The sequence below is a fragment of the Cyanidioschyzon merolae genome, chromosome 8 (assembly GCF_000091205.1).
Source record: "Cyanidioschyzon merolae strain 10D DNA, chromosome 8, complete genome".
Classification (NCBI taxonomy): Eukaryota; Rhodophyta; class Bangiophyceae; order Cyanidiales; family Cyanidiaceae; genus Cyanidioschyzon; species Cyanidioschyzon merolae.
In genome coordinates this window covers 645,678-661,692 of record NC_010134.1, presented here as the reverse complement: position 1 = coordinate 661,692, position 16,015 = coordinate 645,678, and the positions used below count along the sequence as shown (strand labels likewise).

The following is a 16,015-nucleotide window of genomic DNA, read 5'->3' as shown; positions in this document are numbered from 1 at the left end:
TCTCGGATATTCTGGTCGTTTCTTACGTCCTACTGCCGTGTCCGGTTCAGCGCGCAGCGAACGCGCCTCAGTCACCCGCATCGAATGTTGACAGCGCGTGCAGCTCGCCGCGATCGTGCACCTCCGGCGGCAGCGCTGCGCTCAGCGCGAGCTCAATCGCTACATTAAGGAACTTCGCGCAGCGCTCTTCGACGATTGTGTATCGACAGGGTGCGGTTTCGTCGACTCTTGCTCATATACGTCATGAATAGTGCAGCGGTCTTCACACAAGGTGCTTTGAGTGCTGCGCACTGGAATACTGCAGCGCTTGTTCTGGGTGCTGGTGTGGCACTCGCCGGTGACCTGCAGTTGCGCGGCCGGTACGCTCCTGCCCAGGGGTTCGCTATCAAGCTGCCAAAGCTTGGTTTTCCTAAGCTGCCCGGTAAACTACCCTCTCTTCCGTCGCTTCCGAAGGTAAGTCTTGGTTCGGGCAAAGCTGCGAAGAGTGGCGGAAGTGCAGCCTCTGCTGCAGCTAAAACGGGGTCGCGGACGCCGGCACGTGGCGCTGCCGCGCCGGGTGTGCGGGTGCGTCCGGCAACCACGCAGTCGAACCTACCGTCGGGGCCGACTTTTGTGGATCCGACGCAGGCACGGGTTATGGACCAAGGCAAGGGCTGGAAAGCGTTTCCTGGGCGCCGTTTGCCTGGAAAGAACATGGAACAGTTTTTAGATATGGCGCGATCCTTGCGCTCTTGAATAGAGCCAGTTCTGGATAGAGACACAGCTGTTTGACCGGGACACTGGGAGCCCGCGGCAGACGTTGAGATGCTGTGCTACGACTCGGATGACGATGGAGTGTTACGGACGAGCAACGCCTGGGCTGTGGAACGGTGATGCGGCATGCCCGCGCAAATAGCAACAAATTCGGCTCGTGAGCAGGATCAGGTACACGTAAAAGTTCAGCTTATAGAGACGAAAGCCCGCTGCGCATTATCTTTGCGCTGCCACATTCTTGAACCAGGACTGCCAACACCATCAGCATCATCATGATTGTGCTGATTGTATCGGGCGTTAGCCTGCATAGGTGATGAAGCAGAAGGTGGCAAGTGCGTAACAGCTGAGATTCATTCAATCACTGCGCTAGGGCGGAAGCGAGTGTGCGACCCTCATCAGCTTTTGTTCTAGTGCCGGATCCGGACACCCGCACACCTGGTGCACGCACTGGAGGTCTGGCACGGAATGACAGCCGCTTCCTTTCATGCCGACAGCAGTAAAATACTCGCTCATCCCTCGTTATATGCAACGATCTTGCGCCCGAGGCATGTACCCCAAAAGAATGCAGTTCACCGTGCGCGTCGAAGCTTACCCCGTATTCGGATCCGACAACGAGCTCGATTAGGTCAGCAGCGTCCATCACTTAATCAGGCAGCACATTTCCGCCTTTGTCCAGAAAATCTCTGCTGCTAAGCTGCAGTGCTGCTACTGCAGCTACACTGCAGAGTGCTTCGACACGAGCGCGCTGCGGCGCCGTCGTCGCCCAGGTGGCGATTGCACCCTGCGCTCGCCGCTGCTGCTGCGCTGCTTGCAGTGTTCGAAGGACAGGCTTTTGTATCACAGACTCGACGGTAAGAGCGTGCGTTTGACGCTATCCGTACCCGACAAATAGGTTGCATATGGAAGAGGACACGATCTATAGCGAGGCGAAACCACCAGCGCCCAAGTTCGTCCGAGTCTTCGATATTGGGAAGAGTAAAGAAAGCTTCCTTCGTAGCTGTTGTCAGGCAGTTGGCCTGATCGCGAACACAAGCCCCTTGCCGCGGGTATCCTGGGTGACGCGCCCGAGAACTCGACGGTGGTTCTGGCGAAAGCCGCAGCAAGACGAGGAATTTCCGTTTACGTTGCGATTTGTTGACGTGAACTACAACGGTATCTTGCTCCATTTGATAGAAAACGGTGAAGTGCAGGTTCAGAGGACGGAGAACCCGCTCAAGTTTCGCCTCGTTCGGATGCGCTAGGACGCCGCAATCGGCGCGGTGCCCGGGTCCTTGTCACCGTTCCAGTGCAGTGCAATGCTTCCATACGGCGTTGTTTGGTGGGCGGTAACCTGTCCTGTGGTCGCGAGCTTCAAAGTGGTGGCGAACAGCAGCGCCGCGCAGGGCCGGCTCCAAGCCGCGGGATACGGCTTTGTTTGATTTTCTGTGCTCTGTGCGCTTGGTGTGTCGTTTTTGGCGTCGAACGCGGAAACAAAAGCACCGAGCAGGGCGGAAAAGTTGACCCAGCGACATGAACCTGGACTGCTGGCGTCTCCGGCGCGCTGCCTCTCGATGCAACGAATGAGTGTTTCGCGATACGACTGAGGCGTTACGGTTGGCCTGCGGTCGCCCTCGATGGACACTATCGAGGCATGGGATGTGCCTTGCCCTGCATTCTCCATGACAGGCATAAGTTCTGTGTGTATTCTTGACATCGCTAAACCTGGGGAGCATTGGTCTCCGCTATCCAATGGAGACCGCGCAGCAGGAACACCCGATAGCCTCAGATCAGGCACCGTCATTCTCGGCAGCGATGCAGAGTGCTCGGATGAGGCTGCACGAAGGGCAACCGCGTAGGCGCCTGGTGTGTCTGTATCCAGTGAGGGCACCTCGAATCCATCAGCCGTAGCATAACCGCGTAATCGCTCCGGAGCGCTTCCAGAAAATGACGCAGACTGCGGCAATGATGCTCGCAGCTGAGCGTTGTCCTCAGATTCTGGTGGCGGATGACGCTCTTCCCCAGCATGTGGCATGCCATGCATGTCCTTTGGATCCGTAGCTGGCCTTTGAGGCTGTGCTTCGAAATGTGGGCGGAGCACTGCCTCGAAAATAGCTCTGAGGCGGCTGGTGCGTGCCACCGCAACCGCAAAGATACCTTGGCTAAGACATCGATAAACGAAGTCTTTTGTCGCGAGCAAGTTGCTTACGTATGTGTTCTCATCGAGAGACTGTGTGAGACGCTGCAACTGCGTTGGAGCACTGCCTGCCTCCGTGCCCGGTGACTGGTGATAGGGACCTTGCGCTGCAGTGGCACTGTTGGTGCTGCGATTTGATTGCTGGCAAGCGAGCACGAGATCCCGTGTGTGATGCATATTCATTTGCAATCGCCTCGGTGGTAGCGCGAGCGCATCCAGCTCATCAAGCTGCAAACAGGCTACGCTCGACAATGCATTGCGACGACGAAGCGATCGTTGCGATCCCAAACGTTCCTGCTGCTCCTTCGTTGGCACCGAATTCGGGACAAGACGTTGCGGTGCGTCTTGAGCATGCCCAGTAGTCGTTTCATTGCCATGATTGGGTAATGGAGCCATATTCGTCTGTGCACTTGTGTCATCTGGGATCAGCGCCAGAGCAGCAGCATCGAGGGCCTCTAATAGTCGCCGGGGAGCGATGCTCGAGTCACCGCTTGCATCGCGGTCCTCGGGGAATCTCTCCCGTTCATCGAGCTGGGGAATGATCGACAGACTGCCAGACGAAAACTCAATTCGCGGCTGTCTCAATGTAATGGTGTCCTGGTCGTTGACACGAAACGGTGTCGGCGAGAGCGGCCAGGCGCGCTCGACGCTCCCGCTCGGCTCGGTGGCGGCTTCGGGAACAGATGCCGCAAGCTCATAGGGTTGCATGGCTGCCGCCGCCGTCGCCACCAACCCATGCTGGGGTGCAGCGAGCAACGCGGCTCTTTCGTGACGCCCGTAAAGCTCCGAGTCGTACAGATGCCAGAGCACATCAACATGGGCGAAATATTCACCAGATGTATGTGGTGCATTCGTCTGCTGGGGCACCGGCTCCAAGGATCGCGAGTCTGGGCCCCAGGTGATGCTGCCGTAGCGCGCGCAGAGCTGCTTCCGCCTGCTGGCCCCGATCCGGTGCAACAGGTAGCGCGTATCTCGCGAATTCCTCGCAGCAAACTGGTCAGCGTCCGCGGCATTCGCGTCTGTAGCGACACTAGCATCTGATGCCACCTCTGCGCCTGCCGCTGCGGAATCGTCGTGCTGTCGTCCATCGGTGGACAGTATACAGACGCGTGCTTGTAACCGCTCCCGGCTAAACCAATCTTCCGCAAGCGTGCAAAACAGTAGTACCTGTCGCTCATAGATTCTCGCAATGCCGACCAGAAGCAGTGCCTCCAGTCGCAATGACAGGGCATTGATATGGATCGTCTCTAGCAGTTCCCTGCAGATACGAGCAATGCTTACACGAATCAGAAAGGACCGAGGAAGACGTTCGGTCCCGAGTGTTGCTGCAATCCAAACTTTGGCGAATGAACTGCGCCGTTTGATGAGACTGGTCGCATAAAACATTTCTCTCGTTCACAGAACAAGCACAAGAACAACGGAAAATGCCTCGAGGGATGAGGGCGATAGCGCGCGAAATCCCGCGCTGGATCAACGGCAGAGGCGCGCGATTTCGCGCTCTCGTGCCTTGATCCTTCGAAGATGCGGATTTACCTCTGGATCAACTGGTAGGAGCATCGTATGCGACGGTTGCAATGGCTTATCGTGGGCGTATACGCTCTCGTGCCTTGATCCTTCGAAGATGCGGATTTACCTCTGGATCAACTGGCAGGAGCATCGTATGCGACGGTTGCAATGGCTTATCGTGGGCGTATACGCTCTCGTGCCTTGATCCTTCGAAGATGCGGATTTACCTCTGGATCAACTGGTAGGAGCATCGTATGCGACGGGTGCAATGGCTTATCGTGGGCGTATACGCTCTCGTGCCTTGATCCTTCGAAGATGCGGATTTACCTCTGGATCAACTGGCAGGAGCATCGTATGCGACGGTTGCAATGGCTTATCGTGGGCGTATACGCTCTCGTGCCTTGATCCTTCGAAGATGCGGATTTACCTCTGGATCAACTGGTAGGAGCATCGTATGCGACGGGTGCAATGGCTTATCGTGGGCGTATACGCTCTCGTGCCTTGATCCTTCGAAGATGCGGATTTACCTCTGGATCAACTGGTAGGAGCATCGTATGCGACGGGTGCAATGGCTTATCGTGGGCGTATACGCTCTCGTGCCTTGATCCTTCGAAGATGCGGATTTACCTCTGGATCAACTGGTAGGAGCATCGTATGCGACGGTTGCAATGGCTTATCGTGGGCGTATACGCTCTCGTGCCTTGATCCTTCGAAGATGCGGATTTACCTCTGGATCAACTGGCAGGAGGATCGTATGCGACGGGTGCAATGGCTTATCGTGGGCGTATACGCTCTCGTGCCTTGATCCTTCGAAGATGCGGATTTACCTCTGGATCAACTGGTAGGAGCATCGTATGCGACGGTTGCAATGGCTTATCGTGGGCGTATACGCTCTCGTGCCTTGATCCTTCGAAGATGCGGATTTACCTCTGGATCAACTGGCAGGAGGATCGTATGCGACGGGTGCAATGGCTTATCGTGGGCGTATACGCTCTCGTGCCTTGATCCTTCGAAGATGCGGATTTACCTCTGGATCAACTGGCAGGAGGATCGTATGCGACGGTTGCAAGGGCTTATCGTGGGTGTATACGCTCTCGTGCCTTGATCCTTCGAAGATGCGGATTTACCTCTGGATCAACTGGCAGGAGGATCGTATGCGACGGGTGCAAGGGCTTATCGTGGGCGTATACGCTCATGTTTGGATCTCTTGCCAATTTTGTCATCAACACTAGCTTGGGTGCGTTTTTTCTGCCACTGCTTCCTTTTTTATTTTTGTCTCGAGCGTAAGAGACATCAGTGTCTACCTTGTGTTCACATCCGATGCAGGCAGTCGAGGTATGTTGATGGGAACGTTCCAATCCTGATTTCGTTGCTTCTGGTTATTGTCGACTCATTTCAAGTGGAGACGATACATGCAATCCTTGATATGCTTGCTGTTTTCTTCCGCTTTGTATCGAGCATCAGCGTGGACTTCACGGCGGTGACGCGGAACTGCGCTTAGATATCTGTGCGGTTATCCTTCAGGCCGCTTCCACTCCTGAGCGCTGTCATATAGGGAGATGTGACCCGTTCGGTACCTTCTCTTGGCAGTTACAGTAGGCTATCCGCGACAACCCTCCTCGTTTCTGCTTCCGGAGCCGTATCCGAAGCATGGCGGCTTCCGCTGGAGAGTGCGCTCGGCGAGTACGCTGTCCGCTTGACGTGCAAGCGTACGCTCTTTTCCAAATGGAATATTATTTTGCAGAACGCGGGGTCGTTCATGATGAAGATTTTAAAGTATCGAAATGAAAGTCCAGAAGAGAGATCAAGTTCGAAAATCTAGAGTCATCGACGCATCCGTCGTGCTGTACAGTGACAGCCGCTCCACTGGATGCAATCACTACGTGGACTGAATTCCGAGTCCTAGACGCGTTTCCATGCAGACCGAAGATATGGGAGCCTCTGGGAGCATATCCTATGTAACGAATGGTGCTGCCGCTGTCGAATGTCGGTGTATCGACGGCCACACAGAAAGGAAGATTTGTCTTGCAAACGGAAGCGCTTTTTTGACACGACGAGAATCGTAAGTGCGCTGAATGTAGCAATATCAAGGACTGTGCTGAGCGCGATCCGTCCAGGCGGTGACGACGAAAAGCGCAGATTCATTCGATGCCTCCGAGGACGATCTCACGAACGCGAGAGCTGGGCAGAGCCGGATCTTTCCGAGAAAGCTCCACATGGGACGCGCTGTCTGCTCATAGCCAACGATGGACGATTTGGGGCGGCATGAGTTAGGTACTTTACAGGGGGTAGCGGAGCGCATGCTGACGGAAGGCGCTCCGACAAACGCTCTCGATGATGTTGGATCGCGTGCGCTCACGATAGCGCTCCCGTTTCGTTAGAACGAGCGCGTGCTCTAGCAGTCGCCTCGTGGCGGGAATACCAACCCTGCAAGGATGTATGCAACTCGTGGTGATCAAGTCCGCACACCGACAGCACCCTGTCTGCGAAAGGTGTGCAGCAGGGCTGCTGCTGCTGCTGCTGCATCTACCGCTCGATGATGAGGGCAGGGCTCTCTGCATAGTATGCTTCCGCCTCGACAGCGGTGAATGCACTGTACAGAATCGCGGACCTCCGCGTGCAGTGTAGCGGGAAGAGTCGCGCATCGTCATTGTTGGCGTTGCTTGGCATGTCTCTCATGGAGCAGATCGTTGGACGTACGCTTCGAATCTGCATGGCGAAACGAGGCACGAGACGATGCCCGCCGCTGTACCCGCTCTGGCTATGCCACAGCTCGCTTTGCCGTCAAATTGCAAGCCCGAGCGGATTCTGTCTTCACGATGCAGACTCGGTGGTGTCCCAGCAGAAAGCGGTAAACAATGTGTTGCTGTGAACATTGGCGGTTTCTTCCTCTGATGAACGATGGATGCTGTCCATCGTAAAAAGCAAGGACCGAATCGAAGAGGCCCGCAATCGGACGCGCAGCATATCCAGTTTCGATAGACACAACAGGTATCTCCGGAGATGAGTCGCAAAGTGTTTCCCATTCGTGAGCGCTGTTGGAACGCCACGGGGCTCGTCGTGACCCTGTCGCTATCCGTCCAGGCTGCGAACGCAACACTCGCATCTATGCTTGTCCACGCGGGTACCTGGGCTTGCCATGGCGTTCAGAAATACCATGACATGTAAATGTCCGGCCGAGGTGTCGGCTTTGCCTGTTGCAAGGCCGAGTTGTTTCCGCCACGACACGCCTGCAGTGCTCCCAACCCGAGACCCGTATCAGCATCTGCTTCGCGCACCGCGCCGCTGGGCAAGGAAACCAAGGACAGCTCTCCGCAACGAGCTTGCAGGTAGAGAACTCTCGAAGTCGTATTCAGTCTAAAGAGAGCTTGTTTTCTGGACCAAAACACAAAGGCGGGTACCGTTTCGCCTGATGCGGCGCTCCAAGGCAACGAGCACTCTCCAGGAGCTGCATGACGAGCACAAACGCAACGGAACTGCTGTGTTTTCTAGTCTGTTCAGAGCTGGACATACAACGCTCCTGGTCTTTGGCCCTTCAGATTGATCGTCTACCGCAACCGGAATCCAAGGCTCGGAAGCTGCTCTTTCAGGCCAGAGAGCAGCCACAGCCGCACCAGCACACAGCGCTAGGTGCAGAAACCAACTCCTCCCTCGATTCCGCACTCTTTACCACAACCGGTCCAATGAAAGGCTGCCTGTGACAGCAAAGACTCTCACTGGGGTCACTTGGGTTCAGATCTGAGCTCCTAGCACCCGAGCAACTTTGTCAGCGCGTGAGCGACAGCTGGTGCCCCGGAGGACCCCAGTTCAACAGCACCTCCCGCCCGCCCGCCCTGCAGTGCACCCGTGCAAACCTGAGCTCGTCAACCCGGCAGTGCCCGCTACCACGTCCCCAAATACTGGCGACCCCCAGTCCCCGACAAAAAGGTACCTGCTCCCAAGTACGGCAGTGCAGCGAAGCCGCTCTGTCTGACGGCACCAACGCTTCCAAACTGGCGGCGGCTGCGACTTTGCAGCGCGGCGCTTCGCTAGATAGTCTTCCTTTCAGGGTGGCGGACTCGGGGCGAGTCGTCGTTGTATGCCGCGTCTGTGGACGGTTTGCTGGTCCTCCTGGGGTGTTTCCGACATTGGCTGCCTCTCTCGAGGACGGACGCTTCCTTGGACACGAAGCGCTACGCAACTAGGTTCACGTACGCTACGCAGAGACCAGCAGTTAGGGACTAGTGGCTGCAAACCAGAGCGGCTTTGGTACCCGCTAGCGAGGCCAATCAGGCTCACTGCTCATCGGTGGCTTTCAGCGATGAGCGAGTCTGCTTCTTCTGAGTCCACAGACAATTTGAAGAAAAGGAATATTGCCCTATGGTTCGGGTACGCTGGCACGGAGTTTCGTGGCTCACAGGTTCTTGAGCCGCGACGCCGGCAACCAGTGGCAACTGCCGCCAACGAGGCCGGCTCGGGCGATAGAGCCGTGGACTTGCGCGATGGCACCGTTGAGGGCGAGCTTGCGCAAGCGCTCTATCGAATTGGTGCAGTAACGGAACTGAACTTTATGAAACTGAGCAAGATCTGCTGGTCGCGAGCGTCCCGTACCGACAAGGGCGTGCACGCAGTGGCCAATGTCGTGTCGGCAAAACTGCTACTGGACCTCAGACGCGACCTCACGAGCAATGACGAACTAACTGATCTTTTCGTGGACAGACTCAACGCCCAGTTGCCACCAAATATTCGAGTTTTCGGGGGCCAACGCATGAGCAAGGGTTTCCGCGCTCGTTCCGCGTGCACCCTGCGTGAGTACGATTACCTGCTGCCGCGTTGGGTGCTGGATGGACGCGAGGACCTATTCCTTCAGGCATTACGCTGCTTCGAAGGAACACATCGCTTTCATAATTTTAGTGGGAAAGAGCGCAGAATCCAAGGACGCGGGAAGCAGACGAGTCATGATGCGCTAGCGAAAGTGCTCAACGGCGACATGGACGGGGCCGATGATGACAATGACGACGATGTCGACGATGAAGATGGGGATGACGATGAGGATGAGGCTATCGATTGTGATCGAGATGATCATCATGAATCCCGCAGTGATGGCGCTGAAGCCGATGCTTCTACCCGGACATGGATGAATGCGACGGCTGGCGAGCAATGCGAGCGAGATGATGATGAGAAGGGGCGCGCATCACTGCATCGCTTTCGGGATGATCGAGCGCAAGGTTTTTTTGGTACAACATCTCCAGCGGCGCATTATCGATCAGGCTCGGGGGCGAGCGTACAGGCAGCAGCTGCCAAACGCAATCGTGCAGATTTGCAGGGAAACGAACAAGAACAGAGCGATGCGGATGGATCATCGCATGGACCAGTTCCTCATCACGAATCCGAATCACAGAATGGACACGGGAACAACGCCAGTGCACAAGGCGAAATGGAGGGAACGATGCAAGCCCGCACAACGACACGCCCGCCATCACGCTTTCAACAAGAACTGGATATCGCAAAGCAAGTCATTCAAGAGATTCATCCGGACAAGGAGCGGGCTCCTATCGAGCACGATGATGCACGCTGCGTTCAGCTGGAAGCGCGGGAGCCGTTTCGCCGCATGGTGCAGGTCGCGTATCCCGTTGCGCACCTGGATCGCCTCCGCCGACCCTATTATCTTCGAACGCTCTACCGTTTCCATGTAGAGCCCTTTTTGAGCAGGGATGATCACGGGTGTGACTTTCTCCTCGTGCGTGTTCGAGGTCAGTCGTTCGTGCTCCATCAGATTCGGCGGCTCATCGGTGCTGGGATCCTTGTGGCTCGGGGCCATCTATCCCTAGAAGCGTTAGAGGCCGCCCTTGAAGGTCCCTATCGAGTAGTTTTTTGGCGCGCTCCCGGCTCCTGCCTGATGCTCTATCAACCATCGTTCTGGGATCCACGTCGTCGTCTCTTCCGACTGGTCCCGAGTCCCAGGATCAAGGCGCGAATGCAGCGCTTTCGGCAGGAAACCTTAATTCCCCAGGTATGCGCCATTGGTCAGCTAGAATGGAAAGCTTTTCTCGATCCGGCACAAGGTGCTAAGGTTGTGTATTGTCATCAAGAGCAACTCGTGGAACAATATCGGCTGTGGCGAGAGCGTGTTACCGCTGCTGCAGAGGAAAGGCGACATCAGTCAATGCCTACGGACCCACAGAAAGCGCACCGGGCGGGTAGCACTGTGGAACTTCCGCGTGGTATCCAAACGACAATGGCGATCCATTTCAATCTGCTGCCAGGTCCCGAGCTCGCAAGACTGCGCCAAGAACTACAGGCAGCAGCTGAAAATGGGAAACTGCCTCGTCAGCCAAGCACTGTAGAATGCCTCGCGTACTGTGAGCGTCTTTACACGGATCGAGCAGTGGATATACAAGGAGTTGCTTGCGTCGAATAGGCAAGATCAGCGTTTCCTGCCTCGGGCTGGAGCGCTCCGATACGGGTGAAGCATTTTCATATACACAGAAATACGTACGAGAAACCTCCTCTACGTCGAATCATTAAGATCAGCGTTTCCTGGCCCCGACTGGAACGCTTTGATATGGGTGAAGCGCCCGCTTTGAGACAGCGATGTTGCAGCGAGACCATCAGGAAAGGTAGGCGTTTCTGGCGCACCTATGAGAAAAGCTGCTCGAGCAACAGCTGAGAGGAGCGATCTAGCACACGGTACGCTGGCAGCGTGATCTGAACGCATCTTCAATGAACATGAAAGACGGATGTGCGCGGTCTGCTCTTGTCTTACGAGTTCTCTTCCAACCTTTTTTGTAGATCTGTAGCTTGGACATTCGACGTTTGGCGATAAAAAATGACACATCCGAACGTCGTAGTAGTAGGATACCTGGTCGTCGTTTCGGAGTGGCACCTTCGATACTTGGCAGATGGATTTTGTTGCGTCACCGGATTCAAGCACCTTCGTGACGCCTTCGAACGAGGGTTCGTAGAAACACCAATAACGTTATCCGATCTGCACTTACAGGGACCCATTCGTATCGGTTGCTTCCCTGCAGCATGCCCATGTCACGGATGCTTCATGTTTTCGATCTTTCCGTTTCAGGGCAAGTTGTGGGCGCGGCAAGCCGCGCACCTGGGACGACGACGGAAAGCACTCGACGCCATCCACTGACGACTTGCTCATCCGTTCATCCAGAGACTCTAACGAAGTTTTCAGGTAAACCGTTCGTCGTTTTCGTTGGAAAGCGAACTCCTCATCTCTTCGTCGCCATCGATGCAATCGCATTCCGCATCAGCATGATATCGATCACGGGAAGTACGCCTCGAGGCTTCTGTCTGTCTGGTTTCCATCGAGAAGCGTCTTGGACTCGGACACGAATCATCGTAGTGATCGCCTCCAGTGCAAAACGCGTCAGCGTTCTTGCGGGAAGGGAGCGTAGACGAATCGAAGTCATTTTTTCTCCAGTATGAATTGCTTTTCAGGTACCTAATCCATCGTGGACAACATCGCTTTCCATGTATCCTCTATCGAATGCGACAGCGTGCACTTGCGCATGCTGAGCACAGAGTACTCGAGGAGTGGATCGTCCAGAAGAAGCCCGTGATCCTAGGATATGGCACCGGGCGCGGGTTCGGTGGAGTCCACCGTCAGGCACCTTCTTTACCCGTCAACGGAATGTGCCGCATGATGAAGCAGGCCTGCGCACGCTGTGGCGTGACCCTTGGAGACGGACTACCAGATGATTTATAGGAACACGTGACCACAGTCACGTGTCGTTATTACGAATGGTGCACTGAGGTTTCATACGTAGGGAAATCTTGCATCGCAGGCGAAACGTAGATCACGACTCCTGTTTGTGCACCAAATGCATCGAGAGAACTGGAAAACTTCCAAATCGGGACTTGAGTGCTTCCATCAACATCCTTCGACTGCTGACAACGTGACTGCAGGGACTCGCAGGTCCGATGCGTTGAACGCCAGAAAGAGGAAAGGGAGGTGATTACAGATAAAGCTCATAAATCATGCTGTTAATGACAACGAGAATAGACCCAAGCTTTCGAGTGTGCGCCTGATTTAGACGATCCGTTCCATCTCATTCCGAAGTTGAAGTACAGATGGTGCTGATGGGCTCGCTAGTGGGCGCGCTCTTCGATCCGTTGCGCATTGAAGTGAAAATCCTGTCGATGGCTGTGAACTCCAGTTAGTATATCAAGTGCCCAACATCCATTTATTTGGTGGGTGTACCCGCATTCGCTTCAAAATAGGGTGCATCCAGAGCTGCAATGTGATTCTGCGTACGGAATAGACTGCGAATACTCGCTTGGGATACAATACCCTCGCAAGCAGTCATCAGTTCAAACGAAGAAGTAGTAGTACCAGCAGTAGCAGCGCTGGCGACATCCGGGGATGCGATCAACTGCTCGGCTTTGCGATCAATCCACATGGGGTAGCCACCTCGCACCTCTATTTGAGAAACAGAGAGAAAAGGGCGCTTGCCAGGCAGCGCCCTTCATCGGACCTGCTCGTCCACGTTTTGCGTGAGGAGCGTCGGCGGCACCGCGCCCCTGGACCAGGGCACTCGGCAGACCACCCGAACATCTACATTCAGGATTCGTACTTCGTTCCTTACATGATACTTCCAGTCGTTTACGCAATCATACAACGGGGTTCATTCCGTAACCAAGCGAGCAGCGCTCACCAACCGCAGTGTACTGGACCCTCGTCCAGGCGTCTCCGGTTAACGTTTCAGCATCGCAATCCATCGAGTCTGCTCGTAGGTGAAGCTTTCGGGGTACATTCCACCGCCATCCGCTCTGATCAACAGCTTTCAAGGACAGCAAGGCTATTTCTAGTCCATCTGCCAGACCATGCCCTGCACAATGGTTGTCGCGAGGAACCGCAAAAGCCTCTGCGCTGGATGCAAATGCACTTTCATCGTAGCGTGTAAGCAGCGCTCGCACTTGCGAATCACCAGGAGGCGATGCAAGTGCTCCACGCACGGGTACGTGTAGGTATTCCTGTTTGCTGATACAGTGCTGGGTAAACCGTGGTCCAGCGCACCGCAGGCAACCAAGCAAGTAGCATTCCTGCTGGATGTTGCGCTTCCATTCCATGTTACAGCCAAAAATTGGATAAACGCAGACCTAATAGGAACAAGCTCGAAGCCGCACCCAGGGACGTCTCCTGTGCGCATACGAGCAGCAACAGCGGCGGCGGCGGCGGCGGCGGCGGCAGCTACTGGACACGGCAACGCTTCTCGCACACCTGATGCCTAGAGAGGTGCCGCTGCGTACCACTCCAGCAAGTTCGGATAAATCGTTGCGTTACAGCTTCCAGACATGGGACTCTGTGTACCCGAGATCGCGGAGGATTCCAGCGAGCTGCCCCTGCTTCTTATCCTTGGTCTTAGGTCCACTTACCAGCTCCATCATTCCCGGTGGGCCACACACGAAAATCAGTGGGTTCTGTTCCGGAGGCGGCAGGCGCTCTTCCAGATACCGCCGCGACACGATTCCTTGCATGAGTTGCGGTCCCGGCACCAGAGGGGCTTCCCGAACCAAATAATGAATATCTAAGAAACCATTACTGGATGCAGCCATTTCATCCAGCTCCTCGCGAAGCAAAATTTCCATTTCCGTGTTGTTGGCAAAAATCAACGTCAACTTGGAGGGTCGCTTCTCTGGCTCCGGTTCCCGCTGTCGCTCCACGAGGTCATGGATTAGTTGCAGGCACGGGGTTAGCCCGGTGCCACCAGCAATGAAGACAATCTGCTGGTTGGCATGATCCTTCTCCACAAAACGATACTGTTCGAAAGGACCCTTAAGCTGTATGGTGTCCCCCGGACGCATATCGTGCAACAGGTTCGACATGCGTCCGTCCGGGTATTGCCGCACAAGGAATGTCAGCGGGCCGTTGGTATACCGCGGGCTGATAGGGTTGTAGGGTCTGACCACGGGTTCGCCTGCCGGCTCTCCGGGGGTAGCTCGGAAAAGTACGCAAGATATCGGTGGGATTTCTAGTGGCGTGCTTGTCGCAACGGTGATACCGGACTCAGGATCCGCGATAGGTTCCAGAACAAGTCGCTTTGTGGTAGGCGTCTCGGCTGTGGCTCGTACCAGTTTCCAGCTCGTCCAAGCATCCGGCCGAAGGACCAGCTGTCCTCCACCAAGACGAAGATCCAGGGACTGTGCCTCTGCGCTCCAGGTACCAGCCGCGCGTCTGAGTAACGCGTTGAAACGCAAAGCCGCTGGTGGCGTTCCCAGAGACCCGTTCGAGCCCGAGTCAACAGTGGTGAGCGATAGCACCGCAGCCGCAGTTGCAGCCGCTGCTGCGCTCGCCAGAGAACGCATTCGACCTAGTCGCAACATTGAGCACGAAGTGAAACGAGCACCGTCCGCGAAGTATGATGCGGACCGCTCGAGAGCTCGGCACGACAACGGGCTCGCTTCGTAGCCAAAAAGACTATACGGTGCGCCGGGCGTTTGGAGAGGCAAGGCGGTCGTCGCCGTTCCAACTGTGCCAGGTGTGCGTTGGTGGTATCTCAGGCCTGTCACGAACTGATCAATCTTCAAGCAGGATAAAAGATCCCAACATTGAGTCCTTGACGCCTATTAATGATGTGGCATACATGGGTGTGTTCAGAGTAGCATATGGAGGTCCATGATGTCCTGATTAGGCGTTGTCGGGGATGAAGGCGCGGAATACTCGTTCACAGACGCTGCCAGAAAAAAAAGATGCGCAGACTGTATCGGCCTTCGCCCACAAAGAGCAGCACAGACAAGGTTTGTCTCTCTCACTCTCTGCTTGTGCAGGCCGATACTACCTGAAGCGTAACCTTCGTTCAGAATGCATCCCAAAGTCCATGCGACGCGCAACGACTGCATAAAGAAAGTGAACGTTTGGTAGAGCGCAGTCTTTTCGAGCGTTCTCTCCCGAATACTAACCAACCGGATAGCCATTTCTCTGGTCAATTGTGACAGCAGTTGTTTCGCGTCCAATATAGAGCGGACAGAGCACTCGAACGGCATTCAACTCCTTCGGCTGCCCAGCACAGCGTACAAAGCTATAACCATTGGCCTACGCAGCATCGCTATGATGCGCCGCACACTCACCGACGAAACGCTATAATTGAGGTACGTACGCTCTATCGTCACGGGACGAGAAGCGGGCCTCAGAATGGACTTTGCGTCCTGACTAGGTCTGGAGACGGTCTCGATCATCGGTGTAGATCGAGCGCTTGCAAGAGCGTGGCATCGCTAGGAAGAACTTGAATGAACCCCGAACTTGGCCTTTCGTGCATGAGGACGAGTCTCGCATTAGCCCGAGATGATCGTGCAGCAACGCGGTCGTTTTCGTCATGCAAGTCTGGTGGTCATTTGAATATGTGTAACTAGATGAGCAAACAAGCAAACAATCTATGAAGCATCTGCGGAACCGGAATCCGTCGCCTAGTTGCAGTCGCATGAAAGACGTCAGCATGGAGTCCTAGTTGCCCGGGGGCGGGAATGGATTCGTACGGATTACGGTGACCTACACTCGACGCAGCATCGATGCTTGGTGTGTATGGGATGGATGCATCGCCGAGGATACCGCATGAACGAGCGAAAACCTTTTATGTATCTGCGCTC

General features: G+C 55.3%; 4 protein-coding genes and 1 non-coding gene across 5 annotated transcripts; 3 read left to right on the top strand and 2 right to left on the bottom strand.

Annotated features, from left to right (window-relative positions):
- Positions 1-243: 243 nt before the first annotated feature.
- Positions 244-735, top strand: CYME_CMH254C (hypothetical protein; the record flags this gene model as incomplete). The annotated part of the gene is made up of 1 exon (XM_005536129.1): positions 244-735. The coding sequence occupies one exon, from the start codon at positions 244-246 to the stop codon at positions 733-735; it is 492 nt and encodes a 163-aa protein (XP_005536186.1).
- Positions 736-1,572: 837 nt separating this feature from the next.
- Positions 1,573-4,310, top strand: CYME_CMH253T. Its single transcript, XR_002461311.1, has one exon. It is a non-coding gene; the product is annotated as a hypothetical transcript (transcript).
- Positions 1,991-4,312, bottom strand: CYME_CMH252C (hypothetical protein; the record flags this gene model as incomplete). Its single annotated transcript, XM_005536128.1, has 1 exon — positions 1,991-4,312. One exon carries the CDS (start codon positions 4,310-4,312, stop codon positions 1,991-1,993), a length of 2,322 nt encoding a protein of 773 aa, XP_005536185.1.
- A 4,198-nt stretch (positions 4,313-8,510) lies between these two features.
- CYME_CMH251C (similar to tRNA-pseudouridine synthase I) lies at positions 8,511-10,832 on the top strand (the record flags this gene model as incomplete). Its single annotated transcript, XM_005536127.1, has 1 exon — positions 8,511-10,832. The coding sequence occupies one exon, from the start codon at positions 8,511-8,513 to the stop codon at positions 10,830-10,832; it is 2,322 nt and encodes a 773-aa protein (XP_005536184.1).
- A 2,879-nt stretch (positions 10,833-13,711) lies between these two features.
- CYME_CMH250C (cytochrome-b5 reductase) lies at positions 13,712-14,755 on the bottom strand (the record flags this gene model as incomplete). Its single annotated transcript, XM_005536126.1, has 1 exon — positions 13,712-14,755. One exon carries the CDS (start codon positions 14,753-14,755, stop codon positions 13,712-13,714), a length of 1,044 nt encoding a protein of 347 aa, XP_005536183.1.
- Between the last annotated feature and the right edge of the window lie 1,260 nt (positions 14,756-16,015).